This window comes from Acanthopagrus latus, chromosome 19 (genome assembly GCF_904848185.1).
Source record: "Acanthopagrus latus isolate v.2019 chromosome 19, fAcaLat1.1, whole genome shotgun sequence".
Taxonomy (NCBI): domain Eukaryota; kingdom Metazoa; phylum Chordata; class Actinopteri; order Spariformes; family Sparidae; genus Acanthopagrus; species Acanthopagrus latus.
In genome coordinates this window covers 9696793-9715734 of record NC_051057.1, presented here as the reverse complement: position 1 = coordinate 9715734, position 18942 = coordinate 9696793, and the positions used below count along the sequence as shown (strand labels likewise).

Sequence of the window (18942 nt, the reverse complement as noted above, 5' to 3'; positions counted from 1 at the left end):
GGGTTTGTTGTTACTGTGAGCTGGTACTGTGTCCCCCAGCGTGTCCCACAGCCTTGTGGGTTGGCATGTAAGCAGAGGAGGAGGAAATGGAGAAAGTGCCTTTATTACTTGTTCGTTTGTCTGCAGGGCCTCTCCTGATCAGTCAGACTCTCCTTCCTTTCCGCACACACACACACACACACACACACACATGAACATGCCTTCCAATGCTAATCTCATGTCACAAATGTTAAGGGAAAGACACGAAATGCCACAAAAATGTCATCACTCCACTCCTGTCACTGGGCTCATCCAACCCCTCAACCCCCCTCTCCCTTGTAAACATATTCGAACATACACTCATTTGCATGTGTGTGTGTTTGTGTGTGATGGAGTGGGGGGGGGAGCAGGGGACCAGCTTGTTGTTTTTAGCCTTTGGGTGCCTGTTCCTGCATGGAGCAGCAGGGTGGTTCCTATAATCCCATCACTGTTGTCGTCATGAAGGCCCAAAGGTCCCGCCTGGAGGTGCGACATTTCTGGCATCCTCTGACTCTCCCTCCACTACAAGAGCCAGCAGCTCCGGAGCCAAAAAGACACACTGCGCGGACTAGTTGTGCACTACACTGGCTGAAAGTGACTTACTGTATAGTGGGGGTCTTGCCTTGAAATGAGTTGAGCGAGATTTAGATACATTAAGGAACAGCAAAACAAGCGCAGGAACAGTTTATGGATCAGTTGATGGGAAGAGGGATATTTTTGGAAACTATCATAATTTCCTTCGGTGAAAATGTCAAATGATGTTCTAGTGCTGCCTCCTCTACTTTGAGCAAATGCTACTTTTTTTGTGTCATGTGAGAGTGGAATAATGTCTTTGACTTTTGGACTTCTATTCGTGGGGTAAAAAACAAGACGATTAAAGATGTCACCCAGGGGTTTTTTGGGAAGACACTCAACAGGCCAATGAATTCATTGATTCTGAAAAGAAATGTTGAGAAATACTTGCGATGTGATGATAATGTGGTTAAGACAAGCGGTCTGTGGCAGTTTTCCCATCAAGGAGAACATCATATGGTGAAAACAGACCTCTTTCAGAATTACTAGTTTTGGCAGCTATTACAAAAAGCGACCCAACCAAAAAATGGCAATTAAAGAGGCGCTATGCAGTTTTGAAGAGGAGATCCAAACCCAGTCAATGAGGTAATAATATTACAAACTCAGGAATGTTTTATATACATTTCTTGAATTATCTTTTCCATAACGGAATGAACCAAGCTGTTCTCAGAGGAAAATGAAAATGAACCAAGATCTTTGTCTTCTACGTACGGCACCTTTAAACTCTTCCACTCAGACAAATCTATTTTCGTGTTAGTTTCTTCAAAAACACCCTCCGCCCCCCACCCCGTCTCTTCAGACAAGATAAAATCAAAAAACAAAACCTGACAGGAGCGGAAGGTACAGGCAGCTCTCTGACCCCCATACATCTGTCTGTCTTCATCTCACAACTCGCAGCCTTCTCCCAGACTGTCACCCAGCCGCCTGGCGCCCGTCCCCCGTGTTCACTCCGCGCTAGCACCGATACGCAATTTCACCGATCCGTGCTGACAGCGTTCATGTCGACTACTCAAAACCGATCCCTCCCCTCTCCTTTTTTGCGAGCATCTGTGCGGTTAAAATACAGTATTCAGTCAGGGAGCTTTCACAGGTCATGAAAGGTAACAGAGGAGACAGGCGGGGCTGTGGCCCTGCATCCCCAGCCAGACAAATCAGTGTAACAGCATATTGTAAGCTACAGACTAAGCAGAGGGGGGATATATCTACCAGGACTGAGGCTGTGTTTATGGCTATGCCTGCCTTGGGAAGCCCCACGGCACTATCGGTGACCCCCACTGTAGATTTCCTTCCTAATGTGACCCCAGATTATGTATCACAATCTCCCACAGGCTACAGTTAGTCCTGGGCACTGAGGATCGGTGTCCTCAGCCCGCCTGAGTACAGACAGGATGTGGCAGCTTGGAGGCATTTAGTTAAAGGAGACGCATTTTAACGCTGCAGGCATGCATTTATGGGAGCCCTACTAGGGTAGAAGTGTATGACGTGCTGGATCCTATAAACAAACAGCAAAAAAAAATGGGAGGTTGGATGGGAAAAAAAAAAAAAAGGAAGAATTAGCCTTACCTTGCTCCATGGCCTCTAATCATTTGTGATAGTCTGCGTACTCATTCTTATAATTAATTTGCTTTCTCGGACAGCTTTTTCTCAACAAATTGGGTTTAAAAATATCATCTGTTCTCTCACATTAAGCACACGGTGACAGGGAAAGATGCGGATATGTGGGTATGTGCAAGGCAATGAACATCAGCGAAAGCAGATCAGATCTTGAAGCACAACTGCTGCCTGTATGACATCAAACTCCTCATAGTTATCTTGTTATGTTGACAAACATACAGAGTTAGCATATCACCGGATTAACCACTACCTGCTGCTGACTGTATTATTTTTATACATCCATGACTGTAGCCACTGTTAGCTTGTTTGCTCAGTTAGCCGGACAGCTAACCCAGACTACCAGAGTGTGTTTGGAGGGGCTTGCTTTGGGAGAAGGAGGTTTTCATCTGTACGTATCTCTTTATCATAAAACACTGACGCCTTTGAGTCAAATGTGTCAACATTTATTTAGTTATTACTTCACATTCTGTTGATAATTTTAGCTGAGCTCAGTTCCTACATATTGCACCTTTTACTCAGCAAGAAGAATTACTCTCTTTGGAGAGTCAGGAGAAAGATATTGTGTATCTGTAGTGTATTTGTATTTTCTGCTACCTGCTTGCTCAGCTGATGTGAAAAAAGAACATTGCATTTGCCATGTCCTCGTCATAGGGAAAAACATAACTCACAAAAGTGTGGATAAAAAGGGGCAAATATGGACATATGGAAAAACATCATGAATAAATTGATCTTGCCATTGTCCCTCAAAGGCCTTTTTTTTAAATGGAGGACACTTTGACCTGTCACAGTGGAGGAAAACCCCAGGTGTAAATAACAAAATGAAATGACTCTCTGTCTCACATAAAACAGAACCCTTGATGATGAAATTATTATTTCTTGTGCTTTTCCCACTGTGGCAAATCAGATGGTCTGATATGGGAGGAGAGGCCTTTTGTGTTGTGCGGGATTGAAAATGATTTCCTCCAATTAAGCGGCTGGTTGACGACTCCCTGAAGCAGATTTCCAGTTTGTTTTCACTCACATTTGGTCACATGTGCCGAGGGGTTCCCCTGTGAACAGTGTGTTCCCATGCACTAATCCAGTGGTGGAAAGTAACTTTTAGAAATGGATTCAGAACTCAGCTGATGTACTTGAAATTAGTATTTGTACTTTAAATGACTATATACTGTACTTTTACAAGCATAACCTGTAATAATCTAATATAGCAGCGACAATTATCCCTGCCTAATGAGTACTTTTACCATACCATACCATAAGTATGTATACTCAATACTACTTGAGCAAAATTGGACTCTCAGTTGTAAAGCAGTGTTTTTAAATCGTGGTCTACCTAAATGTATTTACAGATCTGAACTCTAGCATGTCATGAATCTGCCCAGTCACTGAAAGTAAATGTAGCCCTCATACAGGCTGCAGTACAAGTAGTCACAGTGGGCTCCAGTTTGGACTCCCCAGCCTCTGTCTCCCTTACCCTCCCATCCCTTGCACATTTTATTGCAGTCTGAAAAAGGTCAATAAAAATCCAAAATATGATTTTGATTTGTATTTCTGCAGACATCACCTCGAGCCTTGTCATCCAGGTGAAACTGTTACGAAGCGGGACCGCTGCCGACGGAGAGAAAGCTTGTAGTGCGACACCTCAGCCCGACTGTCACTCTCTGTGGTGTCACAAATACGCACACACTTGGACAGTATGGAGTTAATAAGCCCACATTTGACTGACAGGTGACATTTCATTATGGAGGAATCGCAGAGGCACAGTCCAAATCTAAACAGACACGACACACACAATGTCACAGCCAGGACACACCACGGAGACAGACAGACAGACAGACAGACAGGACAGGGAAAATTTGCTTCAGGACTTCAGACTGAAACTCCAGACTTTCCACTGTCATTTTGATTCCATTTAAGCACAAATCCTCATGGGGAGGTTCTGAGAAAACAGACATGTTACTAGGAACTGGCAGGAATTGCATAACGTTGGGTTTTGATCAGTTCATCCCATGCTGCTGGGGGGTTGGATTACAGAGTTGAGCCCACCTAAGCAATGCTGGGAGATGCTCATATTCAATAACAGCACACTGTTCTGATAGAGTGCAGAGTGTGTTTGTGTGTGCGTTTGGTGAAGTCAAATTAAATGAGTTTTATTTGTCTTGGGATGTGGTCAAACATACTCCCAAAGCACAGTCTAGCCGATCCAACCACTACAGCTTTGTGTTGTTTGTTTTTACACTCATATATATCACTCATCATTTATCTCCCATCCATTACAGCCTTTTTCTATTATTTTAGCCAACATGAGTGAGCATGATTGCCAGAGTGGCTATAGGGTAGATGTGTTATTTGTTTGCAGTTTATTGTAGTTTTGCTGTAGATTTAATGAAAAGCCAACATTTTTAATTCCTGCTTTTTTCTGTATACAAAATGTGCACTAACACAAACACCCTGGCCCCCATTATTAGCAACTAATCAATCAATCAAAACATTTGTTAAATAAATAATTTATGGTATAATTATTATTGATTTTTTTTAAGTCTGTTTCATTTATTATAAGTTTTCCCTTATGTGTTACCCACTTTTAATTTTTTTAAATATAATGTTTCATTTTATTTCATTTTATTTTATTCTATTTTATTTTATTTTATTTTATTTAACATCTCATTCACTGATGCAATGTGATGAAAGACTCGCTTGCTGTGCTTTTATTGGTTAAATCCACCGTCAGTCAAAACGTATTGGGCGGGAGTTGACACTTTCAGCCAATCGGGTCACACGCACGCTGCACTTCTCCTCCGACGGTCGGAAACATGGCGCTCCGGGAGCTATCATCGCTGGAGAAATTTTTAGGATTGAAAAAGCCGAACAAGTACAGCACACAGGGGGATAAAAAGGTGACATGGCCGGACGTGTTAGTGGCATCCACTCTTGACTTTAAACCGCTGTTTTTAATGATATACGAAGGCTGTAAGCTATTGTAATTAGCACACAGTGGCTAGCTAGATGATGCTACCACGCTGGTTGTGCGTGTTGATAATGTAACGTTTGGCTCTGCGCCATATCTAGCTTGTGTTGTCATTTGGTTGTCACGGATATTTTACATCAGGTAGGCTGATACTTCACAAGCATTCAGGCAGGCACATTTGGGGCCAGCTGTCTGATATCCACAGCTCAGCACAATGGAAATAGCTCCTTGCTTTGCGCATGCCCACATATGTAAAGTGAGAGGAGGGGTGAGCTGTCACTGCTGCAGTTACTCTGTAGTACTGTGCTATTGTGACATGACTGACACCTGAAGTATTGACGAGAGAAAATGGCTCAGTCTTTAAGGGAAAGGTTGATGTTAACCCACACATTCAGCCTCATTTAATTAATCTGCCTTATCAAGTGGAATGTTGATATCACTGTGCGTATAAGACACTCCTTCAGAGCCAAAAACATTTATCACAAATGTGTTCAAGTCAGTCTTTAAGAAGGTGAAAAGCATGCCTGAAATGAAATTCACATTTTCTTTACTTCTTTTTCTCCCTCTCTGTCTCACTGTGCTCTCCCTGCCCCACCTCTGCATGCAGGTACCTGTGCTACAGAGTAATAATGGCGCTCCACTGGTGGGGCTGGTGACCATCGCCTGTCACCTGGTCAAAGAGGCCAAGCGCCCGGAGCTGCTGGGTGACTCTGCAGAGAGCAGGGCTGTGGTGCAGCAGTGGCTGGAGCACAGAGTCACTAAGCTGGACGGCTGCACAAAGGAGGACATGAAGACCATCCTCAAGGTAAAGATGCTGATATTCAAGAGAACTCTTGAAGTCTTTGATGTCTTGTTCTTCCAAATTGCTGTTGTGTTGTGTCTGTAGACTGTAAATGTGTTTGTATCCATGTTTGCCCCAGATTTGAACGCAGTTGATTCAGTTAATTCAGTTTACTTTTTGCAGGTTTTTTTTTTTGTTTTTAATCTCTACCTTTGAGAGGCGCCACAGCATCTCACTTTTTCTCACATTCCCCATCTCTGCACACCAGCTAGGCCACTGTGCGTGTGTTTGTCTTGTTAAGGCACAAGCGACAGGAATACAGACTGATGTATGGCCCTTCAGTGACATGGCCCCACATGACAGAGAAAAATGCTTTAATGTGCCTGACGCCAGTCAGCGTGAAATGGATCACCAGCCACTGGTCTTCTGGACGCTGGGCGCCTCTTGGCACTGTTGTGTCAGTGTGAAGTGTGCGTGTGTGTGTGTGTGTGTGTGTGTGTGTGTGCGCTTTTCTCAGCGTGACACACTGTTGTGGCATGGCTGAGGAGTCACGCTGTGTGGCAGCATGCTATCTGGACAGGCCTCTTAAATATTTTAATGGTGCCACTTACAGAAGGAAGTCGCCCTGAGCAGCTCTGCTCTGGTCCCCAGTGGCCCCCTGTCCTGTCCTGCTGCTTTATCTCTGTCCTTAACACTCCTCTTTCAAGCACACCAGTCATCTCACATTAAATTGTCAAGAGACAAAAACTGTCAACTGCAGGAGTCCTTAAACTTTCTCACCCCAGGATGCAAATAAGAAATTCATAGTTTTTCAGGCTGAGACTTGTTTCTGAAGTGAACATCTCGTCGCTCATGTAATATGATGACAGACAAGCTAGACCAATTTGGCCCTGAACCCAAAGTTAGACACATGTGGACTATTTCATTGGTTATGTGAAACAAATGCCTATTATATTGCACATGTACGGGGGTATGTTCTTACTTTTTCTTCTGTCTACAGAGAGCACCGATGTCCATGTGCTGCATTACAGGTTTAATGATTTCTTCCTTTCAGACAGCTGTTTGTTTTTGATAAATATCATTGCACTGTAAATGTGACAGGTAGACAACATTCATTCATTTGAGATGTCCTCAAGTGTTAATGGTATTATGAAATTACAGTATCATGAGTTCATCAACAGTTTTCTTTAGGGCCAGCAGAAAAATGTTATTGGTACATTTAACTAGCTGTAACATCAGAGTCATATATGTGGAAGGGCACCAATAATAAATGGTCTCTTGAGTACCTATTCATAGAAAGAAATGGACACAAAGACATGCAATGAACTGCATGCATGCAATATTGATTAAATATTAGATACATAATGTGAGGTATTCCTGCTCATTAGTTCCATTCTAATGTAAAAATGAACAGCTGCACTTTTCAAGCCTCATACGTGACCCACACAAAGGGCATAAAAAACACAAATTCTCATTCACATTTTTTAATTTTTGAAAGTGTTTGCCCCCAACTCTGTTGTCACACAACCTTACTCTGTTCAAATTCTGCTGCAAACTCTCCCAGCAATGTTTAATCTGAATGTATCTATGATTGCGCACAGTTATGAGTGCACAGTTAAGGTGGGGGTAGGTAGAGAGGGACCCCGGTCTGGAGGTCCATGTGTTGGGTGGGGGTGGCAGGGGAGCTGCCTCTGCTCTGATGCTCGACTGGGCTTCATCTCCATGGCTGTAGGCTAAGAAAAGCAAGGATCTGATTGTGGAAAGGGAGGAAGTCTGCAGTCTTCATGCCTTGTTTGGCATCACCCACTCTTGCCGCACAATAACTCCATTTGCCCCCAAGATGCTCTGTGTGCGTGGAGTGTTCCCTTCGCACAATGTACAAGTGCTAAAGATGGTCCTTTCCCCTGGGACCAGCACTTCCATGCACGACTTTGCACACAGACATGGACTGAGGAATACGCATGACGGTGCCCAAGTTTAGGACAGCTTCATTAGATTTGCAGGCGAGGGCTGGAATCATTTGGTTGCGGAGTAAACAAATAGTCTGTTTTGTACAGCATCTGTGCTAAGTCGCCAGTCATGGGGAGAGATGCTATACCCCCTCAGGTTACATATTATTCCCAGCCACATAGCACAGCTCACACACGCATGCAAGCTAGGATCCAGACTCGTGCACCTCACGCACCCACAGATATATAGGTTAACGAACCTGCTGTCATGCCTCCATCAAGAGAGTAAAATGATGTTGTTGTTTTTTAAATTTCTTTTGTTTTCATTTGTTTTTCAACATCAGTATAAAAAAGTATTTACAATAAATCCACAACAGACTTTCGTGAAATGCAGAATAAGTCATGATAGGACCAAAAACACCACCTCCTCTCCTCAAGGAGGCTTCATTAGTTATTCATATTAACATAATTTTCTTGCCTAATGTATAATGTATTCATCTGCCATGTGAAGACAAGTGTGTTTACATGGGAATACATTCCATAACGCATAAATTAACAGCCTCATTTGCATTGCAAAGCTTTTTATGTTGTGGAAATTATTCTTGCAGGATCTCAACCTCTACCTGCAAGACAAGGTCTACCTGGCTGGGAACCAGCTCACCATAGCTGATACTTTCATGTACTATGGAATCCATCCACTCATAGTAAGTCACATTGTCTCTCACTGCTGGTCCTTTAGGTGTCACCATTCAGACTTTTTTTGTGTTTAAACTGTGATGTGTAGCTAAAACATAAAGTCATTTTCAACATAGTGAAAGGACTGAAACTTATTGTCAATTAGCGTGTCAATTTTTTTCCATGATTAATGGATGAGTTGTTTCGTGTATACAATGTCAGGAAATAGTGAAAATCATCATCAATCACGTCCTGTTTTCCTAAGCTCAAGATGTCCTAAAAATGTCTTGATCTGTCCACAACCCAAAGATATCAGTCACAGAGGTGTAAATATAAAGAAATAGTGACATTTAAGAAGCTGCAATCAAATGATTTTGACCTTTTTTAACCCAAACTGATTATTCTACTATCAAAACAGTAGGCAGTTAATTCAGTAGTTTATAAAATATCAATAAACTGATTTAATTTTTAGTTTGGATTGATTTATCATAGGTTTTGGGTTAAAAAACATTGAAATCCATACATTAAGTTAGGTTTAGGGTTGCCGTCTATGAATATGATTTCTTGAGTGTTCAGTTAAACTTGCACTCAGTGTACTCCAAGGACACATTTAAGATTTATGTAACTATGAATGAACTTTTGCTCAGCTTTTCAAAGATTGCATGTTCAGGGGTAAATGGGATTGATTTGCTTTGCCTTGTTCTCACCATGATTAACCAGAGACTCATTTGTCCATCCCTTCATCCCTTCATCCAACTTTTTCCCTCCCTATCAGTGCTCACTTCCATCAAACCACAACTTTAATAAGAAATTTGTCACAGTGCATAACAGACAATTAGACCAGTCATTTGGCCAAAGGGCATGAAGAACAAGTTGGCAATAAACACACGGGTTATAAACACATTCTCACTTCTCTTCAGTGAAATAAAGTGATGTGGCACAAAGTGAAGTCTTTCGCCTCAGACCAGGACAAGTAAGTTTGTTATGCCTTCAAGGATTCAAAAAAAGTGAGTTCAGAAATGGGAGAGACGGAATGAGATGGAGGGAGGGGGGGATCACATGTTGAGAGATGTCAGTGGTTGTGGCGGAGATGGAAGGTTGCCCCCCGCCACCAGGCAGAGGAGCGTCACTTTGGTTTGCAATCAGTGTGGTTTTTAACCTCGGGGACAAGGGGTCAGCCAGCCTAACCCTTAACCACAGCCTGTCCTGATGTTCAATTGATAGAAAACAACATTACACAAACATTAAACCTGACTGTTGCTAGAATGGTTTTGGGCTGGACTGTTGTCTGTGTGGGGAATTTCCACATTCCAGTTAATTAGATGATGAAAATGCACACACCTAATAAGTTTTTTTTCCAAAGATGTCCTGATGCATTTCGGTATTATGCTTTGCCACCTGTGTTGTGCAATAACAGGAAAGAATGTCTGTTTGAACCAAAGTTGTCAATCACAGGCAGATGCTAGAATATTGTACGGCATTTGTCGTACTGAGAGTCTGAGCAACTTGGGCAGAGCTCCTCAGAGGGGCTTTCCTCAGAACTGAACAGTTGTTGTCATCAATTCAGAGGCCATGATTTGTTAACATTCATCTCTGCCATCATCACAACCCGCACATCTTCAGTTCCAGATTTGGAAATTGAAGGGGAGTAAACCTTCCAGTGAGCAGATAATTTTCTTATCTCTGTTTTTGGTCACTTTTTATATTTGATGAAAATCTGAGGTTTCCAGGCTTTTTGGCTTGTGATCATACAAAATTGTGACCCTATGAAAACTTTTAACTTGTGATCTATACGGCATCACAAGTTATCACTTCAGATCAGTATAATGGAGGGGAATTTTTTCGTCTCGGTTTTTAATGTTCTGGTTTAAGTATTCAGTTTTTGACAAAAAATAAGAGCAACATTTTTAAAACAGTCAGAACAAAATAAGCATAGTTGTGTCCAACACCAATACCAGAACAAAATATCCCATGATTAATCAATTAAATATTTAGTCTATAAAATGTTTTGATCAATTATCACTTAATCGACTAAGCGTTGTCTGAGTACATGAAGTGTAAATGCACAACAGCATGTAATGATAGAAAGCTGATACTGGTGTTGACCTCACCCTTTCCTCTCTCCGCCAGGTGGACTTGGCCATCCAGGAGAAGGAGCAGTATGTAAACGTGACACGATGGTTCGACCATATTCAGCACTACCCCGGAATCCGACACCACCTCCCTCCCGTAGCCGTGCTCAGGAACAGAATTTACACCGGCAGACACCACTGAGACCTGACTCCACCCACTCATCCAGCCTGAATCGTCACAATGTCATCTGTGTTATGGCGCAGACATGGGCAACTGATCCGGTGAAATCTTCACCACCATCATCATCACAATTTAAGGATGTTTCCTCATAGTCACTTCTACCCAAGATCTCTCCTTTTTATTTCTGTTTTTTCTGGATCATGATTCCTGCCTTTTATGTTAAGTCCTGGTCACATACCTGAACACTGTTTGTGTGCTCTTGTGGGAAAATCTGTAAAGAGCAAAAACACTAAAACCTTAGTAGGAGTATGAGGTACTGAACCTCCATAAAGAGATTCCTTCCTAAAAACAAAATCATGCTCTTTAAAAAACAAAGTCTGTTTTTAATCATTATATTGTTCAGTACCACTGGGTCAAGTGTTGGGAGAGGAAGCATGAAATTCTGGTCATTCAACCCTGCTAACTTTATTTAAAAGAAGTCTGATGTCTTAACCCTTGTTCTGTTACTAGGGAGCTCATTTGTGACAATTACGTCTGTCCATTATGTTTTTGGTTGTGTGGGACTTTCAGATGTTTGTAAGGTTGTTTTCAAAGGGAATGCTGTTTGGGTTGCATTGAAGGGGAAGTGCTGCTAGCTTGTTGAAAAGGTGTTTTTATTTATAAATGGTGGTTAAATGATGATTCTATGTGTAATCTGAGCCTTAAATATGTCAACGACAAGTATTACAGGTTCAGAGAAGACTTAATAAGATGTTATTTAACTGGCGGTACATTATGTCCTTAGGAAACGCAGCTTCCTTCATGCCATATCAATGCATTTTCAGCAGCAGTTTGTCAAAATAAATGTGGTTGCCTGTTTAAAATCCTAACCCCATAATGACCACAGTCAGTGGGGCCTCAGATCGGCCTCTCTCAGCTCACAGCCATATCTGGACCCTGGTGTTTATGTTTTTCACATGCAACTCTCAGCCATTTCACTGGACAGTTGAGTTCCTCTTTATGTGTGTGTGTGTGTGTGTGTGTGTGTGTGTGTTCCTGATTACATCCGCGCTCTCTGTCCCACTTCCTCACCACCAGTCGTGTGGGCAGCAGCGAGCAGTTGAGCGTCAGCCCCAGAGTCAGAGATCAGAGTGAGGCTCCAATCAGTCCCACTACCACCACTGTTGATGCTGCAGGCCACAGAGAGGGCAGCGGGCTCACCAGCTGCCACACAGATCCAGCCAGCCAAGGCCAGAACCCAGGCCCGTGGGCGACAGTCAGCCACTGTGTGTCATTTCAACCCTCACGCTTCCACGGGGGGCTACTGGAGAGAGGGACCATGGAGAGAGAGAAAAAGAGCACCCAGAGGCCGAGGGATCTTTTTGTGACATGTGAACAATGATCCGCCCGTCTGAAAGCCTCACTGCTGCTGGCTGGATGTTTGCTGTTAGCACTATTAACAGGTTTAGTCGTGGCGGTGGTGGCAGAACCTGTAAACTCACATTATGTTAAATGGTAATTATGAATAAAACAAAGAACAGTCTGAACATGTGGTACGGTTAGAGAATTGTCTATTCAGTCAGCTCCTATTGATCAAATTCTAATTTTCAAGGCTTTTGCTGGTGTATAAATCAAAGGGTTACTTGTACACACTAAAGTCTTTGAGCACAGTAACTGTCCACTCTACAAACACTCAGTTTTGTGTTTGCCTCAGTGCTTCTCTTCTTCCTTATCGTCTTATTTTGTAAAAACGCTCCCATTTAGGCCTTATGTTTAATTTCCTCCACCCTAACAGGCTGTACGTACCTTTTCCCATCTGCTACTTCATGTCATCTGATGTAACCATGCTGTTCACCCCGTGCCAATAAATCAAAGGGATTCACAGCTCATGACCCCTGACCATCTCTGCGGATCGTTTTTTCGATGTGTTCTTGTCGCATTCTCCAAGAATTCGTTTTGCGTAAACGAGCCAGAAGACAGAGCCGCCGTTCAGTGAGGCTGCGTAAAGAAAAGGCTCGCTGAGTGTTTGCGGCAGGCGCTGTGAAGAAGATGTGAAGGATAAAAACAGCTCGCAGTCATTTGAGCGAGCCTTGTGACTAGTCTGGGCAGTTTATGATGTGGTCTACCATTAAAGAAGGCCTTGTGCTCTCGGTTTTGTTAAAGTTTGGTTGGAATGCTGTCTCGAATGCGCAGCGTCAGACGCGACCCTAGTTGTGAGGTGTAAATAATGAAGCTTTGCCCGCATAAGTTGCAGCTGGACAGATCGTTCTGAATTCACATGTTTGTGATGATGCCGTTGTCACAGACCAAAAGCAAATATAAAACCTTTATTGTTAAGGATTCCAGGGAGCAAAACACTTGACTGGAAAGGAATGATGCATCTCTTATTGTGCCCATGAAAAGATTCTGTTAAACAGGAGTATGACAAACCATGGAGCACGTTACACATGATATCACTGGCTTTGGATGGTGGACGGCAGAATATCTGTACAGTAAATGTTAAGATAAAATAAAACCAATAAAATAGTCATTCTTTGGAAAAGCTGAAAATAATTAGGTAAATAAATCTACTTAAGTATCACAAGCACAACTAAATTATATGTGCATGTACATTCTGTATACTATGGGTCAGCCAATTGCTGATATTGAGCATTTTTTTATTATCTTTTCTATTTTTTTTTTTCCATTTGCTAATAAAATTAATTAAAACTGAATTCAATGCAGCAAGAAATCTGAAAGGTAACTTAAGTTGTCAAATAAATGTAATGGAGTATAAAGAATAACATTTGCCTCCGAAATGTTCTGGAGGGAAGTATCAAGTAGTAGGAAATAGAAGCAGTTGTAAACAGCCACAGTGGGCTTATTAGAAGACAGCGGCAGGTTTAAAAAATGAATAAATAAAGATCTGAATTGAAAAAAATTAAAAGGTGGAAATTAAATTGATAAAGTGACCTATGCTCAAATAAACTAATAAAACAACAAACTTATCCAGTGGATGGATGATTTATTTTGATTAGATGGTAAACTTTTTGTCTATTTGATGTTGATTTATTTCAGTCATCCTCTGGTTCATCTTTTGTTATTCTTCAAAGTGTTTGAGAATGATCATGGCGATAACACGTCATGATACACATCAATAATAAATGGTAAACATATAGTAAATTAAACTTAAGTTTATAGTTAATTTGCTGCCAACAATGAAATGCTCCATAAATCATATATTAAGAAATTGTTTATTGTAAAGTTGCAAGTTACAAATGCTTTATAAATGTAATTGTCAACTGTGAAATAACTTCAGTAAAGTTTGAATAAATACAGATTTAACATTTATTAATAATGGTTATTGTAAAGGGTTGCCATTGCGACTGTAGCATACAAAATGATAGTCAGTCATCCTGAAACTCCTCCGTCCTTATGTGGCTCAGTGCTGACTGCTGGCAGAATCTCAAAGTGCTGGAGTGGTTGGGCCTCACAGTCAGAGTCCTCCCTGATCAAACCTGAGTGCAGTCAAAGCACAGGCGAAGCGATGAGGCCACAGCAGGTAACCGGGATAGAGGCGCCAATTAGAGACGACCTTCCCACCGACTTCTGAAGGCGACGGGAGCAGCACACTGCAGGGGTGGCCCTCAACCTGAACACTCAAGACCCACCTACTTTACCAGCTGTGCCCCCAGCCTGCGGCGGCCTTATTGACTGCTGACCTCTCTCGGCCGCCTGGTGAGGGAGAGGTCGAAGGTCTAATAAGGTAGGGTTATCATCAGATTTTACTGATGACATCTCTCATCATGGAGCCGTGGCAGGGAGAGGACCCTCTCTCTGTCTCTCTCCAGCAGCGAAAAAGAGGGCAGAGGTGGAATACGCTGTGAAAAGTTATTTAATAAGAATATTAAACTTGGGTGGTTAAGGCAACTGTACTTGGAAGTTCCACAGAACTGAGAAAGATGATATTCAATGTGTCCATACATTCCTTATTAATGACTCCTACAATACAGACATCAGAGAGACCTGCTACATCTGCAGAATCCAGAGGTATTAGTGCTGCCAAGGCCCATAAACACTGTGATTAAGGGCTGCCCAAAAGTAAACCATCAAATCAGAAACAACCAAAATAAAATTACAGGAATCAGGAATGTGCATAGCACTCCTGATGAATAAATAATAATACACATAAATAACTGGCATCATAGTACATCACTGCCAAAGAGGCCATGCACCTAGGTGGCCCTATTTCCTGTACATCAGCAAGTCATTACAGAGTCAGAATTAGAGGAAATAAATAAAGATGTTTAAATGTGCTCGATTTACATCACTACAGGGTTAGGTGATGGTCGTTAATTGTGAAAGAAACATTAGAAATATTTACTGTTCAATTCAAAACAGGGAGCATTCTCAACTTTTTTGCTGATTAACAATTTAAAGTCAGCTGATATAAAGATTTTGACAGTGGTGAGCAGTCAATATATGCCATTAAATGATGCAGAATACGCTAAAAAACATGAAATGTGATTTCATACACCAGAGTGCGACCAAGACTGTACTCAACCAGTCTGGCACTGTGTCATGCAGTTAGGAGAAGGTCCTCGTTGTGGGTCATAATGCCTTTATTAAAGAATGTAATCCAATGCTAACATTAGCTTGGGAGTGTTTGGATGCTAACGTTAGCCAATGCGCTATCAGATATGTAGTTTTAAATTGAAACATCATTTTGTTGTTACTGATCAACTGAGAAGCTGTGAAAAAGTGACAAATCATCATTTTCCAAGCATTTGAGTTTCCCACCCTGAGCATTACATCAAAGGAAACTGGCTGCCCTGTGAATATGGCCTATTAAACAATTAAATATTTATACAATAAACAGTTGCTTGCTGCTGTATTAATAGCCAAAATGTAATATATCTAACATTTAAAGAGCTGGTGAGCTGATGATTTCAGCCTCTAGTAACACAAATACACAATGTAAAGTGTCCGTGGAGAGCAGATTTTGTTGGCGAGATGGACTCAGTTTGAAGTTTTACCCAAAAATCAGCAGTCACTGATCCGAAGTGAGCCAGGAGTCACTGCAGTCTCTTCATGATGAGGGAAAAGAGTCAAACGTTCAGGCTTTACCCATGTCACCTCCTCATCCTCTCCCAACACCTTTGTCACCTTGCGTTAACTGAACATATCAGAGGGACAGTCGGCCCCTCCGCCCACGCAGCAACAAACGGCCACGCAGCCGCCACCACCCTTCATTAATTCTTATTAACAACATCAGGGAGAGGGAAACGCATCGGCCGCGACATCTGCTAAGAGCAGGAGGACTCCCTCGTCTCTCGCTGACTGATTCAGTGGAACAATCAACACCGCGTGGTGGTGAGGGGAGCGTTAGCGTGTCTTAAGCTCTTTTGACAGGACTTATCGACCGCGCTCCATCGTGCCCTTACACTTTGTGACAGTTGTACCATGCGCCCATAAAGATGGCATCTGATTGTCTGTTGCAATTACATGAGTGTATGAGCAAGGGACGCAGCTATGACGGACGCAAGGAGGGGAGGGGGGTGGGCATGTGTTGTTCACAACATGTTCCCTCTGTAAAGTTATTCCTGTAGACGTGAAGAAGAGATTTACTTTCTCCTCTTAATACTCCGTCATGTTTCACTGCCATGTTTCTATAGTGGCCCAAAAAGGACATACCAAACCATGGCTCTCAAGAATGCCCCCTGTATGTTTTGCATTTTTTACAACAGCCACTGTAATGGGAAGGGAAGGCGAGGAGGATTCAGTTGGTTGGTCCTCTGGAGGTGTTTCAGCCCACATCTAAGAGATTAACTGTCATGTTAGAGGAATATTTGACAACCATAGTGAGGCAAATGTTAAAGATTAATTCTGTTTTGTTTTTGTTTTTCAGAGTTTTGCCCACTTTCTATCTAGTAGCTGTCCATTGTACTCTGCATGAGAGCTGCTAAAATGTAGAAATGTGCTGACACCGCTCAAAACAAGTCTGGTTAGTTAAGCATATTTGTAAGAGGCAACAAAGACTCGTCTGCCAGATGGTGTTACAGTAGCTGTTTAGCCCCACTTATATGCGTTCAGGGGTTAGGCTGTACCTGCATGACTGGCAGCTACCGGCGCAGTCTCTGGAGCCACCTCAAAAATGTAACTACATACCGTGGGGATACTGTGGGCACCCCAGCTCCAATAAGTCTGGATGCCATTCGGGATCGCTGAGAGTGAAAATGACATGCAGCATGTTACAAAAAAATAAAAGAGTCTCAGCTATTTTTCTCCTTTCAGTAACACACAGCTGGCAAACCCTTCTCACCAAGGAAAGTGAACACAGCTGTCATGGGGAACATGATTAAAACATAGTGTGGCCTGATTACGTGCGATACATGCGTCTAGTGTTGTGGCGGTGACGTCAGCAGGTGTTGTCCGATGCATGTTTCCAGAGGAAGGAGTTACTGTCACGGTTTGGATTTTTGGTTCATCATTTCCTGTTTTATTTTGAAGAGTACATCCTCATATGTCCCGTGTGACTTTCCACTTCCAGTCTTTGTCTTTTTCCAGTCCTTTATTTTTTTCTCTGTACACCGTTGTTACATTTATTCATTAGGCCATGTCTAAGTTAAGCCTGTGTTTTTGTCTTGAGGTATTTGTCCCCAGTGCAATGCACTCTGCATAGGGTGTCACAGTGCCTGCTCCTCATGTGCCTAAAGTTTAATTCTGGTTACTGTCAGTGGCATGAATTAAATTGAAGATTTTGTCATGTCGTCTTGCCTGCCTCAGTGCCTTGCTTTTGGATCCCTTTTGGCCTAACCTTTACAATAACAAGTATTTTACTGTGACATAAAGTCTGGCCGAACTTTTGGATTGTTTACAACCTTTCTTATACTCGTGTCTTGCCCTGACTTCTGTGAGCGTTCACAGCTCTCAGCAATCAACTTGGTGCAATGATTGTTATCATAACCCACATAAATGATGGCCAAAGCGGAGAGAATAAGACTCAAGTCGTAATAAAATAGAATTATACTTTAACGTTTCATTAGGCAAATGCTTATGGATGTATGTATACTCTGATCTTGTCTTTCATCACCATCTGTGGAGCAGTACATCATTATTTAAAAAACTGAATCTGACATCTGTTAGATTGCTTACCTCAGACTATGGCTCAGAGGCTTTTCAATCGCTGTTGTGAATCTGCAAATAGCACTTTACCATATGTATGCATTTATGCCAGCAGAACTTCTGAAGTTGTTTTTTTATTCTCTCTGTCTCCTGCAAGACACAGCCTCACCTCGGATTGCATAAGGATCCCAGGTGTGCGAGGAGACCGGCGTTTTTACGAGATGCACCCACTCAGCGCATCAATCAGAGAGATGGGTGGCTGATTCGGCACGTTGGTGCTAAAGTACATATGTGTGACCCGGGGCAAGGAGATTGCACAAGATTGCACCTTAAGTCTCTCCTTTCTCTCTTTCACACACACACACACACACACAGATAACTGTTGTTGAATTAACCGCCTCGATTGCTCCTCACCCCTTCTGCTGATCTACCTCAGCTGCCGCTTCTTCGCATTTTCCTGTCCGTGTGTGTGTGTGTGTGTGTGTGTGTGTGTGTGCGTGCATTTGTGTGTGGTCATGCACCCATTCATGGGGTTATGGTTTTGGGCCTGGGGGCAAGAGGTGAATTAGGGGTGAAGGACGCAAAAAAAAAAAAAAGTTGCAAGGGAGAGGGTCAGCCCATTAAGCCGAATGAGTTCAGAAAAACAGGCCTGTAGAGTAAAAAAAAAAATTGAAAAATATTCTTTGGAAACATTTTTAACGGAACGATAGCACATTTGGCCTCGGTTGAGTCAAGGACTTCTCATTTGCCATGCCGTCACGTTGCGTGGCCCCCGTCACAATCCTCATCCCCTTATTCAAATGCTCCACAAATTAGCCATACATTTATCCCCCCCTCTTCCTGCTCCATCCACCCCACAGGTCATGCCACTTAACTTCAGCCTGCCCCCCTGCTGTAATAGGTTCTGATAGGAAGCCTCCAGGGAAGTTGACTTCTCACTGAGAAGTGATACTAAAAGTAATTGCAGCTGAAACCCTGTGACAGGGGGTTTGCTTTGAAAAAAAAAAAATGGAGAGTGCAGCAGAGAGGGT

General features: G+C 42.4%; 1 protein-coding gene across 1 annotated transcript; it reads left to right on the top strand.

The window, feature by feature from the left end:
- The first annotated feature begins 4943 nt into the window (after positions 1–4943).
- Positions 4944–12711, top strand: eef1e1 (eukaryotic translation elongation factor 1 epsilon 1). The gene is made up of 4 exons (XM_037079576.1): positions 4944–5099; positions 5778–5975; positions 8509–8604; positions 10706–12711. Exons 1-4 carry the CDS (start codon positions 5016–5018, stop codon positions 10847–10849), a joined length of 522 nt encoding a protein of 173 aa, XP_036935471.1. The 5' UTR covers positions 4944–5015; the 3' UTR covers positions 10850–12711.
- Positions 12712–18942: the final 6231 nt, after the last annotated feature.